At 35.8% G+C, this 14,200-nt stretch overlaps 1 protein-coding gene across 4 annotated transcripts in view; it reads left to right on the plus strand.

The window, feature by feature from the left end:
- The window catches only part of PHF20L1 (PHD finger protein 20 like 1), a 52,672-nt gene that overhangs the window by 20,766 nt on the left and 17,706 nt on the right, over positions 1 to 14,200 (plus strand). For all 4 annotated transcript variants that reach the window (XM_039715377.1, XM_039715378.1, XM_039715379.1 and 1 more), the window contains 4 exons: positions 544 to 626; positions 4,365 to 4,617; positions 6,618 to 6,803; positions 7,008 to 7,214. In XM_039715377.1, coding sequence (XP_039571311.1) covers positions 544 to 626; positions 4,365 to 4,617; positions 6,618 to 6,803; positions 7,008 to 7,214 — 729 coding nt within the window. The remainder of the gene's footprint in view (positions 1 to 543; positions 627 to 4,364; positions 4,618 to 6,617; positions 6,804 to 7,007; positions 7,215 to 14,200) is intronic.

The raw sequence follows: 14,200 nt of genomic DNA on the forward strand, positions 1-14,200 counted from the left end.
GCTCCCAATATGGTAATCTTATTGAGGTAATCTGGGAGCTCCACTGTTGAGAACATTTGTTTGGAAATTAAATCCTTGGTTGTATTATGTCTAAGAAAGGTTTGCATGTGTTATAATTAAGAAGTGGTAATACAAATTCTGATGTAAATTTCTCAAAGACTGGAAAGAGGAGAGAGAAGTTTTGTAAACAATTCTGATTTCAAGATTAATTTACGTGTCATACGTTTGGTTTTAAAGCTCAAGTGCTTGGGCTTTGGAAGAATGTCAAAGCTTTATTTTAGAATTGATAATTTGATTTTCTTGTCAGTAAATATGCCAAAGAAATGCTTCCTATGTAAGCATGCCATTGTTGGGATGTCATTTAACTTTTTGTTTCTTCTAATTTAAGGTGTTCAGCTTTTTGTGGAAGCATTTCAGAAAGCCATTTTCTTATTTTGTAGATTTGTGTAGTTCATATTTCTTGTCTCAATATTTCTTTCTTTCTCTACGAATTCTTGTTGCAAGGTACTTCTAACTAAAAATATTTGCAACTTTTCTCCTAAGGTTTATTGGCATCCAAAGCTGTTGTTGCAGATGGTGCTGAAAAAAAGGAAGGCAACAAAGAAACAGCTCCAGTCCTGGAGCAGGTATGAAATGGTAGAGTTTGATTCTTTTGCAAAGTTCCCACTGGAGTGTGCCATGGAGATGTAGTACCTACAACATAAAAATTTTCCCCTTCAGATATAACAGGGAACTGAAAATTTATCTTATGTTTACATTTCTGGCAGAGCCAGAAGTATGGAATTTAATTGTCTCTAAACACAGTGTTAACTTGAATTTCAATGACGAGCTTTTGTGTTAGAAAACTAACAGAAAACAAAATAAAGTCTCCATGTAAAAAATATGAGGAGACCAGTGTCCCAAGGTCCAGTTTTATAGCTGGAATGACAACTGGCTTAGAAACAGGCCCTTACACAAATTTGATTTGTGTTTGAAACAGGGTTTTTGACATCACTTAGAACTTCTTTTAAAAGAAGTTTTTTATATTGTAAGAATTTGGTGTTGTAGGCTTGTATGTGTTTTATGAACTGCTCGATGAGCCATACATTTTGCAAGAGTGTGTATTTTAATAAATACAAAAAAGAAACTTTTAAATAATGTTAAGGGTCTGATTTTTAAACCTGCATATTGGCAGGATCTGGAGGCTGCCATTTTGTCTTTGGCTTATTGTGCTGTGTTCAGGCATTGCTTGACTCCGAGTTGTGCATTATCTTGCATTTTAAAAGGGCTGAATGCCTGAGCATGGTAAAGCAAGCTAAGGATGAACAGTGGTCTTGATTCAGGACATCTTTGTTTTCCAATTATTTAAATCAGAGCCTTAATGTATCTTTAATACAGCTTTTTTGTATGCATTTTCATTCTTTAACAGCAGCATTTGAACGAAGTAGCCTTGCTGCCTGCAATTCTTTAGCAAGCACTTGTGTTCTTTAGCCCCGGCACACTCTATGATCAGTCCCTACCCCAGACCTGATTTGATATTTTGGTTGTACTGGTTCTTTAGAGCTGATATATAATTGCATTGCTCTGGTTTTTCCATTGATGCTGCATTGGATGAGAGTCAATGGAACCTGATTTTCTGTTTTTGATGCTGTCACTGTCAGGGCTGGTGGAACCACTGCGGTGCCGATGCATTGACCGATATTTTGCATAAAGGTTTACAGTGTACTGACATGACATTCCATTTCTCAAATTTTTGCATATTAAAGATGCTATGATTTTCTTGCTACTGTGTGTGATATTTTCAATGTGCAAAAAACTGTGAAATGGCTTACAGCATGTTGTTTTTGGGAGAATCATTACAATGTAAATCTTGCCATGCAGAATCCCATTACGGTGAATGGGACTTTGTGGTTTACATAGACTGTGTATGCAACAGTATAAACTGCAGTGCATATTTACTATAACCTTTTTGTTATTTCTCAGACTTAGTAACTCGGCTGTTCCTGTTTTATTGATCAGATATAAAAAACAAGATGTCTCTGTCATTGTTTACATGCTAATGGTCTGAAAAACCTCATTTTTTGGAAATAACAGTTAAGCTCTTTTAAAGAGGCATCTAAAATCCCAAATAGTCCTATTCTTTTGTGTATAGCTAAAACCAGAAACCTCACAAACATTTAAACGATTGAATGTGGGGAGGAAATTTTTTGAGCTTAAAGCTTTTTTCACTGAGTTCCTGTGCAAAGTGAAATTAAAATGGCCGAGTTATAAACCTCCCCAAAAGGTTTTCCGATAGTGAAGCTGACATTCCTCAGAGGCTTTGTCTGCTACTGCTATAAAATTGAATGGATAAAGTATCTGGTAGGTTTTTTTAATAATGTAATGCAAAATATGGTAGAAATATTCAGGCCAATAGCCGAAAACTGACTCTGTTGATGCAAATTTTTGTTTATATTTATACATTTTTAGTTTACAGTTGTCTTAAACCCAAAACCTCAGATGATTAGTTGCAGATACAGTAGTTTATTTAATTGTATTAGGGTATGTCATGTTATATTTCCTTTTGACCAAGACCTGAGTAGATGGATAACATTAATTCATTAAGGTTTTTAATGTTAATTTGTCCTGTTAAGAGGTTAAGCACCTTATCAAAATCTTAATTTAAGTTTTTTAATCTTGTTTAAATAACTTTGTAATTTGAAAGTAATGGATGCTGTAGTATGTCTTTCACATCTGTGAAGATGAACAATAAAATTGTTTATTTACAAGTTACGACTCTAATTAATTTCTGATACTACCTCTCATAACCAGCATAGGTATACTCTACAGTTCATGGAATATTTTATTTAAATGAATAAACTGCACTTAGTATGTGTGTAATGGAGTTCTGCAAGGTAGAACTGATGTCTGCTGCATGGGATATTTTGCACCGGATCTTTACAGGATACTCCCAGTGAGCCGTTCATGTAGAATTCAGGGGCACCCTTTTACAGATGTAGAATGTGCACTTGTGGGGTTTTGTTTTGTGGTTTTTTTTCGTTTTCCTCCATTGGAACATGGGAAGTTCTAGTGGAAAATAAAACTGCAATTTATATCAAAACTCAATAATACCCTTAACTCACAAGAGAGGTGATGTTTCTAGTTTGGATAAAGTGGTGCACATGTTCTGGAAATACCTTTCTGCTTTGTTAGTTATGGTTTTATTAGATGTTACTATGCTGTGTGATGTAACTGGGATGAAAAGGGAGACAGGCCTAAGAAATTATATTCAGATATTGCCTTATTAGGCAAGTTGTAACACATGCACAGTTTTGGTAATGTAGGAAGAACTTCCAGTGAAAAATTTCAAGTGCTAATGTCTGTCAATGCATGCTAATGGTCTAAAAATAGTACTGTTTGTGTTAAGAAGGATGAAAATTGAGGAATTTGGAAAGATGTGTTATATGTTGACTTCTTTTCCTTCAAAAACTGTTTTAACTCTTCATCTGCCAGTTTTCCCCTGACAGTTAGCAGTCTGTTTAACCCTGTGGTGCTAGAAGTTGTGATTTCTTTATGTTTGCACAAATCTATAATGTGGTGAAATCCAGACTCCCAGCACTGAAAGGGGTTGTGCGAGAGTGTGCTCAGTATTGGAAACTTCTCATTGTTTCAGACATTCCTTAAAGGAGCATTATCAACTTTTTCAGTTTCTCAAAGATAAAAATTCCCTCTTAGATATAGTTTTCCTGAGGAATTGCCCTTTTTTTTCTTATTTTTTCTTTTTTTTCTTTTTTTTGACCTCTGGAAAAGGGGAAATGACTGTGTGGGGAAAATCTTGGCAACCTTCTTTAGAACTGCAATCCTTCTGAGGAAGGATTGTTTGCTCTTAGCAATGCCAGAGTTCAAGGACACTTCTCCCAGTCATGATTCAGCAGCAGGCACCCTGTGAGGAGCAGGGAGGAGGACTTGAGGATCCTTCTGGGTCCCTTCCAGCATGAGATGTTCTGTGATGGTACATCAGTGTCTGTGGTCTGGCTGGGAAGAGATGCTCTCCAGGTTCTGCTCGGAGACTGCACTGACAATGAAGATGAAGGAGAAAACTAAAAATACTTTATTGAATTTTTAAATTGGGATTAGAGGGAAAATATTTTATGTTCAGGTTTTTCGTAGGTATTTCAAATAGTACGAATTGAGTATTCTGAATACTGAAAAAAATTGGTAGTGCTCCTTTAAAAAAAGCAAAATTTAATATGGTGCATTTTAAATAGTTTTTATTTGTACTTAAAATAATGTTGCTTTATTATGTGTTTGAGTGCTAAAATTGCTTTTAAAAAGATCAAAATAGAATACAAGAACTACAACGAAGAAACTGAAATAAAAGTATCAATTTTTTATTATTTATTCAGGAGATTTCACCTAAACCACAAAGTCAGAAAAAAAATGAAGCTGATATTAGCAGTTCTGCCAGCATTCAGAAACCTGCACTGTTATCCTCAACTTTGTCTTCAGGAAAGGCTCGCAGCAAGAAATGCAAACAAGAATCTGGAGATTCTTCCGGGTGTATAAAGCCCCCTAAATCACCACTTTCCCCAGAATTAATACAAGTCGAGGATTTGACGCTGGTCTCTCAGCTTCCTTCTTCTGTGATAAATAAAACTAGTGAGCACAGACATTTTAAAAAAAATACCGTAACTACTAAGAGATATACAGAAATTTTCTTTGGTTGTAAATGGCTATTGCTTTTAAAAGTGAATCTGCTTTAAATAAAATGTCCAAGTGGGAGAATTAGGGGTAGCTCACTATTTTAAAAGTCAAGTCACATAATACTCTACCATAAATAATACATTTAAATAATATCTTGATATTTATAGAGTCATGGCTTTTAAGGGTTGGCTTTCCTTCTAGCTTAAATCTCCACACTAGCATTAACAGCGATACAGGAAAAATCAAACCTCCCTTCTGAAAAGGGCCTGATTCATTAAAAAGAAAAGACATACACTTTGGTGTGGACCTTTCCTTCTCTGAAACTTCACCTTCAGCAGGCTGATGTTCTGTACCTGTTGGCTGTGCCATTCGTTACCTTATGTGATATTTCCTCCAAACACTATGTGAAAGAGAATTCAAGATCTGTGGTGGAGAAATATTAAAAATTGTGTTTCCTTGTCCCAGAAAAATCCCATGGGTGTTCAGCTTCTTAATGTGTAACTGATTTGCCAAGCACAAAGATACAGTTTATTAGAAGAATAGGGAAAGCTTTATGCTGCATGCTTGAATATGCTATTTTTTGTGAATATTAAGGTATTCCTATGATTTTTTTTTGTGATCACATTAGGTTTTTTAGTGTTGCTTAGTGCCAGATTCTTTGCCTAAAGAATATTACATGAGGTTAACATAAATGCAAGTTTCAGTTAAGTCAAAAGCTACATTTTTTTTTCATTTTAGTATAGTGATTGAGGATGGAAGACTCAACCTGCATCATGTGTTCCCCTCAACCTTGATTTTGTATTTTCACTTATGAGACAAGTTTCTTTTTAATCTTTGCTCATAGATAACATTAAATGAGTGGGAGAGGGAGGAGTGCAAATTCAGCCTTCTTTATTCAGGACACATTGGTAAAAATTGTATTTTGTCCCCACAAAATGTTAGCAGTCATCTATATTGTAATATGCCTTCCATCCCCACCCCTAGAGCAATGGTAAGTAGCTTTCCTGAAGCATGCTTTTATTTTGGATTAAGTTGGACTTCTCTGTAGCAATTTTTTTAAAAAACCAGATAATTTGAAGCTTGGTTACTTAGTAGCTTAGGTCTTGTTAGTGTTGTCTTTAATCTTTGGCTTCCAACTTTTTTCTACCTCTAGTGGAAAGTTAGTTTTGCTGTGTCCTAATTTTTAAATCTGTATACCTGTCTCTAAAAACTGCTTACACAAAGGAGAGAGCAGTGATTTACAGTAATAGCAATTTAAACGTTTCTCTAACACAAAATTTTGTGGAACTGGGTAATACTGAAGTAAGGTAGGGGAATGTGGGTTTTTTGTTTTTAATGAATCAGGCCTATATTAACCTATATCAGTCCTCCTCTCCCATTTGTTTGGGCTTTTTTAAGTATAAAGTTCTTCAGCCTTCTTACTGTGCCATGCATTGGCAGTGTGTGTTTGAATTTCAGTTGGGGTATTGATATCAGGTTATCAGAAGGCAGGAGGTGGGATATAAAATTAAACACTGTTTTCAGTTATTTTTTTTTAAGTTGTATGTTAACACTATCCATGACTTTTTAGATCTTTTAACTGTGATCAATTGTTCTGTTTATTGTTAAATCCTATTGCCCCCCTTCCATTATAAGTCACCTGCTGCGTGGGTTTTATGGGGAGGGTTGCTTACTGTAAATACACTGCTTGCCTAAAACAATCACTTTTACCAGTGGGGAAGTGTAGGTGTCCTAGTAATTTATAATAAGCAAAAACCAGAATCATGTCTTGAGCAAAAGTCTTTCTTTGCTCCTCGTAGTCACAGTTCTGTAATTACTTTTACCAGTTTGGCTGTGATTACCAGCTTTGCAAATAAGAGCTATTAAAAGAACTCCCCCATCTTTAGATCTCAAATGCTGCGGTAAGATGATGGTGTATCTCTCTGCTTCATGAACATTGAAAGATCTCTTTTTAGGTCCATCACAGCCAGTGAATTCCCCTAGATCCTACAAACATAGCCAACGGAGAAGAAGATCACAGCGTTTAGCCACTTGCTCCTTGCCTGATGATTCTCTAGAAAAAGTTTCTTCTCCCTCTTCAGTTACTGATGGAAAAGTGTTCTCCATCAGTGGTCAAAACCAACAGTCATCAAAATTGGAGGGTAATGTATCTTAATCTAATAAAGAACTGCCCAAGAGAAATTGAATCATAAAAGTTAGACCTTTCATAGTTTTCAACTAATGGGAAATTTTGAAGTGCTGTAGCTAAAGCTGTTTGCTGTTCCTATGTTATGTAACGCTGCAATCCAGACTTGATTGTTGGACCCATGTGTCTTTTTTAATATGACATTTTTTCTTTTATGTAGTACCTGATGTTGCTCATGTGTCACTTGAGAAGCGTGGACCATGTCTCCCTCTTGATTTAAGCCGTAGTTCGGAAGTTACAGCGCCATTATCTGCAGAGTCCACTTTCCATAATGAGTATTCCAGTAAAGGCAAGGAAGATATTCAGATGATTACATATCTTTCTTCCAAAGCAGTAACTGATGGAAGAGTAGCTACAACAGCTTCAGGTAAAGAGATTCAGTATACAACCAGAGAGATTTATACTTATAGGGTTAAAATGTCTGTGTATTTAATCCCACAGAAAGAAGGGATGCTTTTTATTTTCGTTTCTGCACACTCAAAAACCTGCCTCTCTTCTGGACTCCACTCATCTGCATATTCTTTGTCTTCACTGGCTTAGGGCTGCTTTGGCACTTGTAACGTAATTTAATGAGAATGTGAGAGTGTGGAATGTAGTAAGCAGTATTTCAAAAATATTTTTGCTGTTGCTAAAAGTTGTAAAAATAATTAACAAAGTGAAGTTTTTACTAACATACTAATTTGTGGCTTCAGCTTTAAAACAGTAGTGTTCTCAAAGACAGTCAGCATTCCTCTGCTTTGCGTCTCTGCGGTGGAAATTCTGTCCTTCACTTGCTGCAAAATGTTACTTAAAAATATTTCTGAAAAATCCTCAAAAACTTTTACATAGACTTGGTTAGCCTCAGTGCAAAGCCCAGTGCTGCAGCTCTGGGCTGCCTCTCCTTTTGTAAGAGTTTACCGTTGTTCACATGGAGCACTTGAATGGAGATAACCGAGAGATCTGGGGAAGGATTTACACAGTGGGAGCAGCTGACCATAAGAGTGGGATGTTTTCATCCAGTGTATGCTAGGCGTTTATAGATTTCTTTATAAGGCTAGGTGTTTATAGAATTTTTTATATGTTGATATTATACCATTTTTAACTGGCTTCTGAGAAAGAATTCTTTTAAAGCCTTTTTCTGTTTTGTTTTATGAGAAAATTGTTCAGAAAAGTAGGAAGAGTGGAAAATATCAAATTATTATATTATGCTCAGAAAGTTTTTGATAAATGTCATTGATAGTAAGGGAGGACAGCATAACCTTAAAAGATAGAGTTATGACAGTTAAATTGTATCTTGGTCTATTAATCTATGAATCTCTTAAACTGATTTGTCAAAATAAGGGCTGTGTGTATCTCTAGTGAGCCACCACTTAAGCTTTTTAAAATATTAAAATGCTGCTTAATTACTTGAGTGAAACCATGTCAGTCTTCATTTGCCCTTGATACATGGCATAGCAGCAGAATTACAGTTTCCTGGGAAAATTACTTCTATAAAAGTCCTTTTTATGTCATGTCTATTGCCACTAAGAGAAGTGCTTTTGGGAGTTTTGTATTTGCCCACTCATTGAACAAGATCATAAATCAACAGCTTCCAACAGCCATCCGTTTCCTGTTTGGTGAAACTCATTTCAGTTACTAGAATTTTATCTTCTGGTTTTTCTGATGTATTTTCTAGCTCATTGTATGTGTAGTTGGTAATGCTGGAAGTTGCCTGCTCCTGTCATAGGCCTGGCTCAGGGCAGATTGATCTGGTTCTAAACCCAGCACTCAGGAGTGCACTTTGGACCCTCTTGTTGAGCTGGGTCTCAGTCTTGGCCACAGATGAAGCAATAAAAGAAAGAATAAGTTTCATTTAGAGCTACCTTTATTTAATGACTCAGAATTATGTGACATGTCCACACAATTTGTGTCAGGGAAAAATTCCATGATCAACTTGTCTGTTGTTACTACTTGAGTCCATAGTGGGAAGCCAGAAGTGCTTGCAACCTCTACCAGACCACAGAGTTTATACTGTATACAAAGTTTAATGAGCCCTTTTTCATATCTATATAATTTTAAGAGTTATAAGCTCTAAAGGAACTGATTTGCCAGCTACATTTTTTGTCTTATGGGTTTTTACTTCCAGGCTCGTGTTTTATTCCTAATTTTCATGTATCACAGTTTTCCATCATGCAATAAATGGAACTGTGTCTTGAGATTTCATGCTGACTTTCTGTCAAAATGTTAGAAGTTTTCAGTAGGTTGCAGCAGGTAGCCCAATAGCTTCTTGAGTATCGGCTTTGTGGCCAGAAAGACTAAACTAAGCAGTTTGATATCTTTAATTCACAGATTTCATTGCAGGTTTTGGAGCTATCTGCCTCTGTCAGTGGTAGCACCAGGACTCTATAAGTAAAATTCATATGTGTTTGGGATTCGTCCCAGTCTTTTAACTCTGGTAAAACATGTTTATCCTCATAATCTTAGAAGAAAAAGAAAAATGTAAATTTAAAGTTGAGGTTTGAAACATCTGGAATTAGTCTACACTATTGAATAAATTTGTTGTATTCTCTGCTTTAGAAGGCATCATTTTGCCTTTGGAACAGCACAGGTTCTCAAGTCACATTCCTGAAGCACACATAATTACACCAAATTTTTGCATGCTTCAGGAAAATAAATGGGATCCACTCTATTTATCAGTACTTTCTTCATTATCTGTTTAAACACTAGCAAGCAAATAGATACAGGAGAGGTGCCCAAAGCTTTCCTTTCTCATTCCTTTCAATTCTTGAAATGATTGAGAAAAGTTAATTTTCATTATGCAGAAACATCAACCTAAGTGCAGTTTAATACACTGCATTGTTTAAATGTATGGATTGTGATCCTCTCCATTACAAATTGAGAATGCTGGTGTAAAATCCAAACTATTCTGTAATTGTGTTTTCTTGCTCTGAAAAAACTATTATAAATCTGCATCTGTTTACGGTATTTCTGCTGCTAAGATTTTATTAACACAGTCTAGACACATTTGGAGTTCTAGATTTTGACATGACTACATTCTTTTAAGTGCACTTCAGTTAGACCTGCTGTCTTTGTAATAATTAAAGTAGACACTTTGATTCGTTAAAGAGATACCTCACAATGGTATTTAGCCTGCAACAGCCTGGTCTGATCCCTAATCCTTCTGTAAAGAACTGAGCTGGTTTAAGCCCAGAGATTTGTGATGTTGCACATTGTGACTTCTGATGGAGGCTATTAGTTGAGTCAATTGAAAAAAATAATTTGGTGTTGTTAAAAATTATGCATTTTAGTGACTTTATTCAGAAGGTACTGACGTGGTGTTTTCAGAGGAGAGGGACTAGGTGCACTGAAGTGCCAGTGCATAAATGACAGCTCACAGTATTAGCACATAGATTTCAAAATGAACACCATAACATTTTGTAGAGGCAAAACAAAAGCTCTGTGGTAATTCCTTCAATCCAATGTCTCCATGGAAGTACTGTGCCCTTGGGTAGACACCTGTACACTATCCATTAGTTATTGAACAGAGGTAGTGCTTTATTCAACTGTTGTGAGGTCCTACTTGTGATCACCTGGTACTGCACACACGTAACTAAAAATCTTTGCTTTCTTTTGCCAAACTGCTTAAAATGCAAATAGCTGGCATTCGATCACTTTAGCATTTCAAAGATTTTAAATCCACAGTCAATCAGAATACTTGCAATGCACAGTAGTTTTGCCACTCCGAATATATTGAAGTTCAGGTCTTTCTCTAGTTTTGCTTCTCTTTAAATTTGTGATCTTTTCTCTTGGCTTCTGTACCCCTGCACCATTTATGTTACCTTAACTATTAAATATTGAGCAAACATAATTTCAGCAAGCTATCTGGGTTTTGAAGTTTAAGTAAAAGGAAAATATTGTTATATTGTTACACTTCCTAATCTAACAATATAATATTTGTAATGCTGATATGACAATATTATCACTAGCTGCTATTTTCTATTTTAACACCAATAGATGATTTTGCTGGTAGGGTAACATTACGTTAACTATATGGGAGAAATTTGAATTTAAGACTAAAAGAAAAAAAAAACCATTGTGTACTTTTATATAATTTCCTTGGTAACAGTTTACTGCAGCAGGAACAAGAAACAGCTGATGTACAAAATTTTCAGAAAATGAGATTGGTCGCTTTTTAAAAACTCTTGCCAGTGTTTCTGGTTGACCTTGCTTTTAAGAGGGATAAACTATTGTTCATCTTGTTACTTTATCATGTTACTTTGTGGCTGTTTGTTTTGCTTCAACCATCTATTAACAGTCAAATTTGAATAAATAAATAACTCCCAAATAACTCCCTAATTTGAATGCCTGCCATTCTCATCTCTCCCTGAAGTTCCCAGTTTGGGCTGGTCATGAGGCAAGCAAGAACTGTTTTATCAGCTTATTCTTCCTAAAGACATAATTTTGGGCAGGGTTCCAGTGTTAGTCTATGATATGCAATTTAAAATCTGTTTAGATATAAAATTGATCCTATGCACTGGAAATTCAAAGCACTAAATTAGATATGACCAGCATGATTTATATTTCTATTGCAATATGATTTAAGTTTATTAATGTAGATAATTGTATTTATGATATTATTTTAAACATGAAAAGCCAGGAAATAGAATATCAGTCAACAAAATAAATTGCTTCAGATTGCTACAATTCATTTGAGCTTGATGAATTGCAATAAACAATACCACTGCTAGCCCGGTTATGCTGTTGTACATGTGGCACAACATCCTGTCCTGTGCCTGTATTTGCATGAGGGGGCTTGTGTCACTTCTCTCTTCTGTAACAGGAGAAGTAGAACTGGAAGCATGTTATAAACTGGACTGGGAATGCTGTGGTTTGCATTTCTTTTTAATCTGCAATTAGTCTTCTAGTGATAAAATTGATTCTGGAATGGTGACAAAATCAGTAGTTTACCAAGTCTAATCTCTGGTCGTCTTTCTCTGTGCCGAGTGTTAACTGCAGACCTCCCACTCACTGTGTGGGAGGTGGCTGGCTAGACTCCTTAACAGGAATAAAATTGCAATTAAAAGTAGCAGTTAAAAAAAAAAAAAAAGTATTTCCATAAAGGAACTAATATTTCCTGGTTGTATTTGTTACTTGCCCTTCTGACTGACCACCTTGTCCAAGTTTGTGATTATGTGTAAGGCATAGTGATTGCACAGTTGAAAAGCAGAGCTTGCAAGCTTTGGCACTTTATGCAGGATTTGAGAATTTAAGATTCTTTATCTAAAATGATTTTCAATGAAGAAAAGTAAAAGCCAGGAATAACATTGCAATGTATACAGGCATAATAGCAGTTTCTATTTTCAAGTTACTATAGAAAGGCAGTTTGGGGAGTTCTGACAGCAAGATGGGTATTTGCTTGACTGGAGAGATTTCTGCCCAATATGAGTGTTCCCTCAAGCAATTACTAATCACTTTGTCAGATGTGCTTGTGTTGAAAATTATTGAGATACCAAAATTTGTTGTGTTGTGACTGTTGGTATTAAATCATATTTGGATGTCAGGTCAGGATTTCTTCTCAATAATAAAGTTTAAATACAAATTGATCTAACATTGAGATTCTTTGGATGGAGTGTTCTCACATCTTTTCATCAAAATGGCAGTGACCTAAATGAATTACGTGCATTTGGGTGCTCCTTTTGAGCTCTTTTTAGAAATGAGACAAGACGTTGATAGCATGATGATGTGGGAAAGTGTCACATTTTTCTTTTACTAATGTGCTAAAATATACTTATTGCTCTACAGATGGCAGAGCAGTTCAGTCCTGTAACAGAGACAAATGGTAATTAGGAAACCTAAGAAAGGAATAATTTGGATAGAGTTTTGTGTCAATGATAAGTATTCCAGCAAGCTAAATGCACTTGAAATACAGACATAGGCAAGAGCCTGAATCAGCCTTAAAAGGATTATGCTCTTATGTGGGATGGTTGATTTGAGGCAGTGGAAAGGGTCAGGTAGGCCCAGGTGTGGCTGTGCAGCTCGTGCTGTGTGGCAGGAGCCAGCACACAGAGCTGAGCAGCTGCTGCTGCCTGGGTTGCACAGCACAGAGCACAGAGCTGCCCTGCAGCTGGGGACACCTGGCACTAAAGGTGCTGTGAGAGGTGATGCACCACTTTCCATTGTTCTTGCTGGCCCTTCAGCTTTCCAACTAGTGGCATTGTGGTTGTGTTCCCAGGAGGGCTCAGCAGTGGGAGCAGGTGTTGTGTGTTCTGTCCCAGTAGAATTGGGTTGGTCTGTCCCTGTTGGGCAGGCTTGATTTGTTCTTGCCTTTTCCCCAGAATCTTTTTATGACTGATGAATTTACTAAATTATCTTAATGCAACTTATTTAATGCATTCCACATCAGCTCCATATTTTGTCTTGTTGAATATCTTGGCCAATAGCAGATATTTTTCAGGATTCTTTTTTTACTTGCTTATGATTTTGTTGGGCTCTTCTGTTGAGAGACACCGAAGGTAATTGGTGCCTCCAAGTTTTTACAGCTGGTACAGAAAAACCTGAGCCCTTTGTGACTTCACAGAGCTGCATTTTTGTACAATATGTCCTTGGCGTGGTCCTAAAATGGGCCAAGGATCTGATGAAAAGTAGACTTTCCTAATTACGATTTGATGAATCTTGAAGCTCTAACAATATTGATGGACACAGTAATAGAGAGTTTTGAATTACTTCAATAATGTTCCTTATAAATAAGTTTTATTCTAGTTGGATTACTTAAAAATTATTATAAATATTAGCAGTGAAAATTGTAATTTCAGTTTTGCTTTGTTTACAGTTTGTTACTAACTTGCATCAGATAAAGAGCTGAAACAACAACTAAATACTTCACTGAATAAACTTTTCTAAATAGTGCAGGATAAGAATTGTCAGTATATGATGCTGAATTCTGACAGGTCATGGTACTTTTGCATCTTATTTAAATGTGGATTAATGAAAGAAAGTGAATTATGTAAATATTATTAAAATCAATGAAAAATTCAATGAGCAGAAATGTTTTATACATAGGACCACAAATATTGTACCAGAGCTTAATTTCTCTGTTAACATAATGGAGCATTAACTTAAATGATACTGACAGTGTCAGCACCTTTAATTGTTACTCTTCTCATGTGTTCCTATTACAGTGAAAAAAAGAAAAAGGAAACAAAAAGTCTCAATAGTGTAATAGCAAAAGTATATTTTAACCAGTACAGGTAGTTTAAAAGTGAATGCAAATTCCAAAATATAGGAAGAAACCTTCTGTAGCATCTGTTGTCTTGTGTGTAAGATCAAGATCTAGGCATTCATGTGCAGTAATGATCTGTTAAATGTGATGATGGTGTGAGCAATATTGACATTTCA

The sequence above is a fragment of the Passer montanus genome, unplaced genomic scaffold (genome assembly GCF_014805655.1).
Source record: "Passer montanus isolate IOZ18808 unplaced genomic scaffold, ASM1480565v1 scaffold33, whole genome shotgun sequence".
Taxonomy (NCBI): Eukaryota; Metazoa; Chordata; class Aves; order Passeriformes; family Passeridae; genus Passer; species Passer montanus.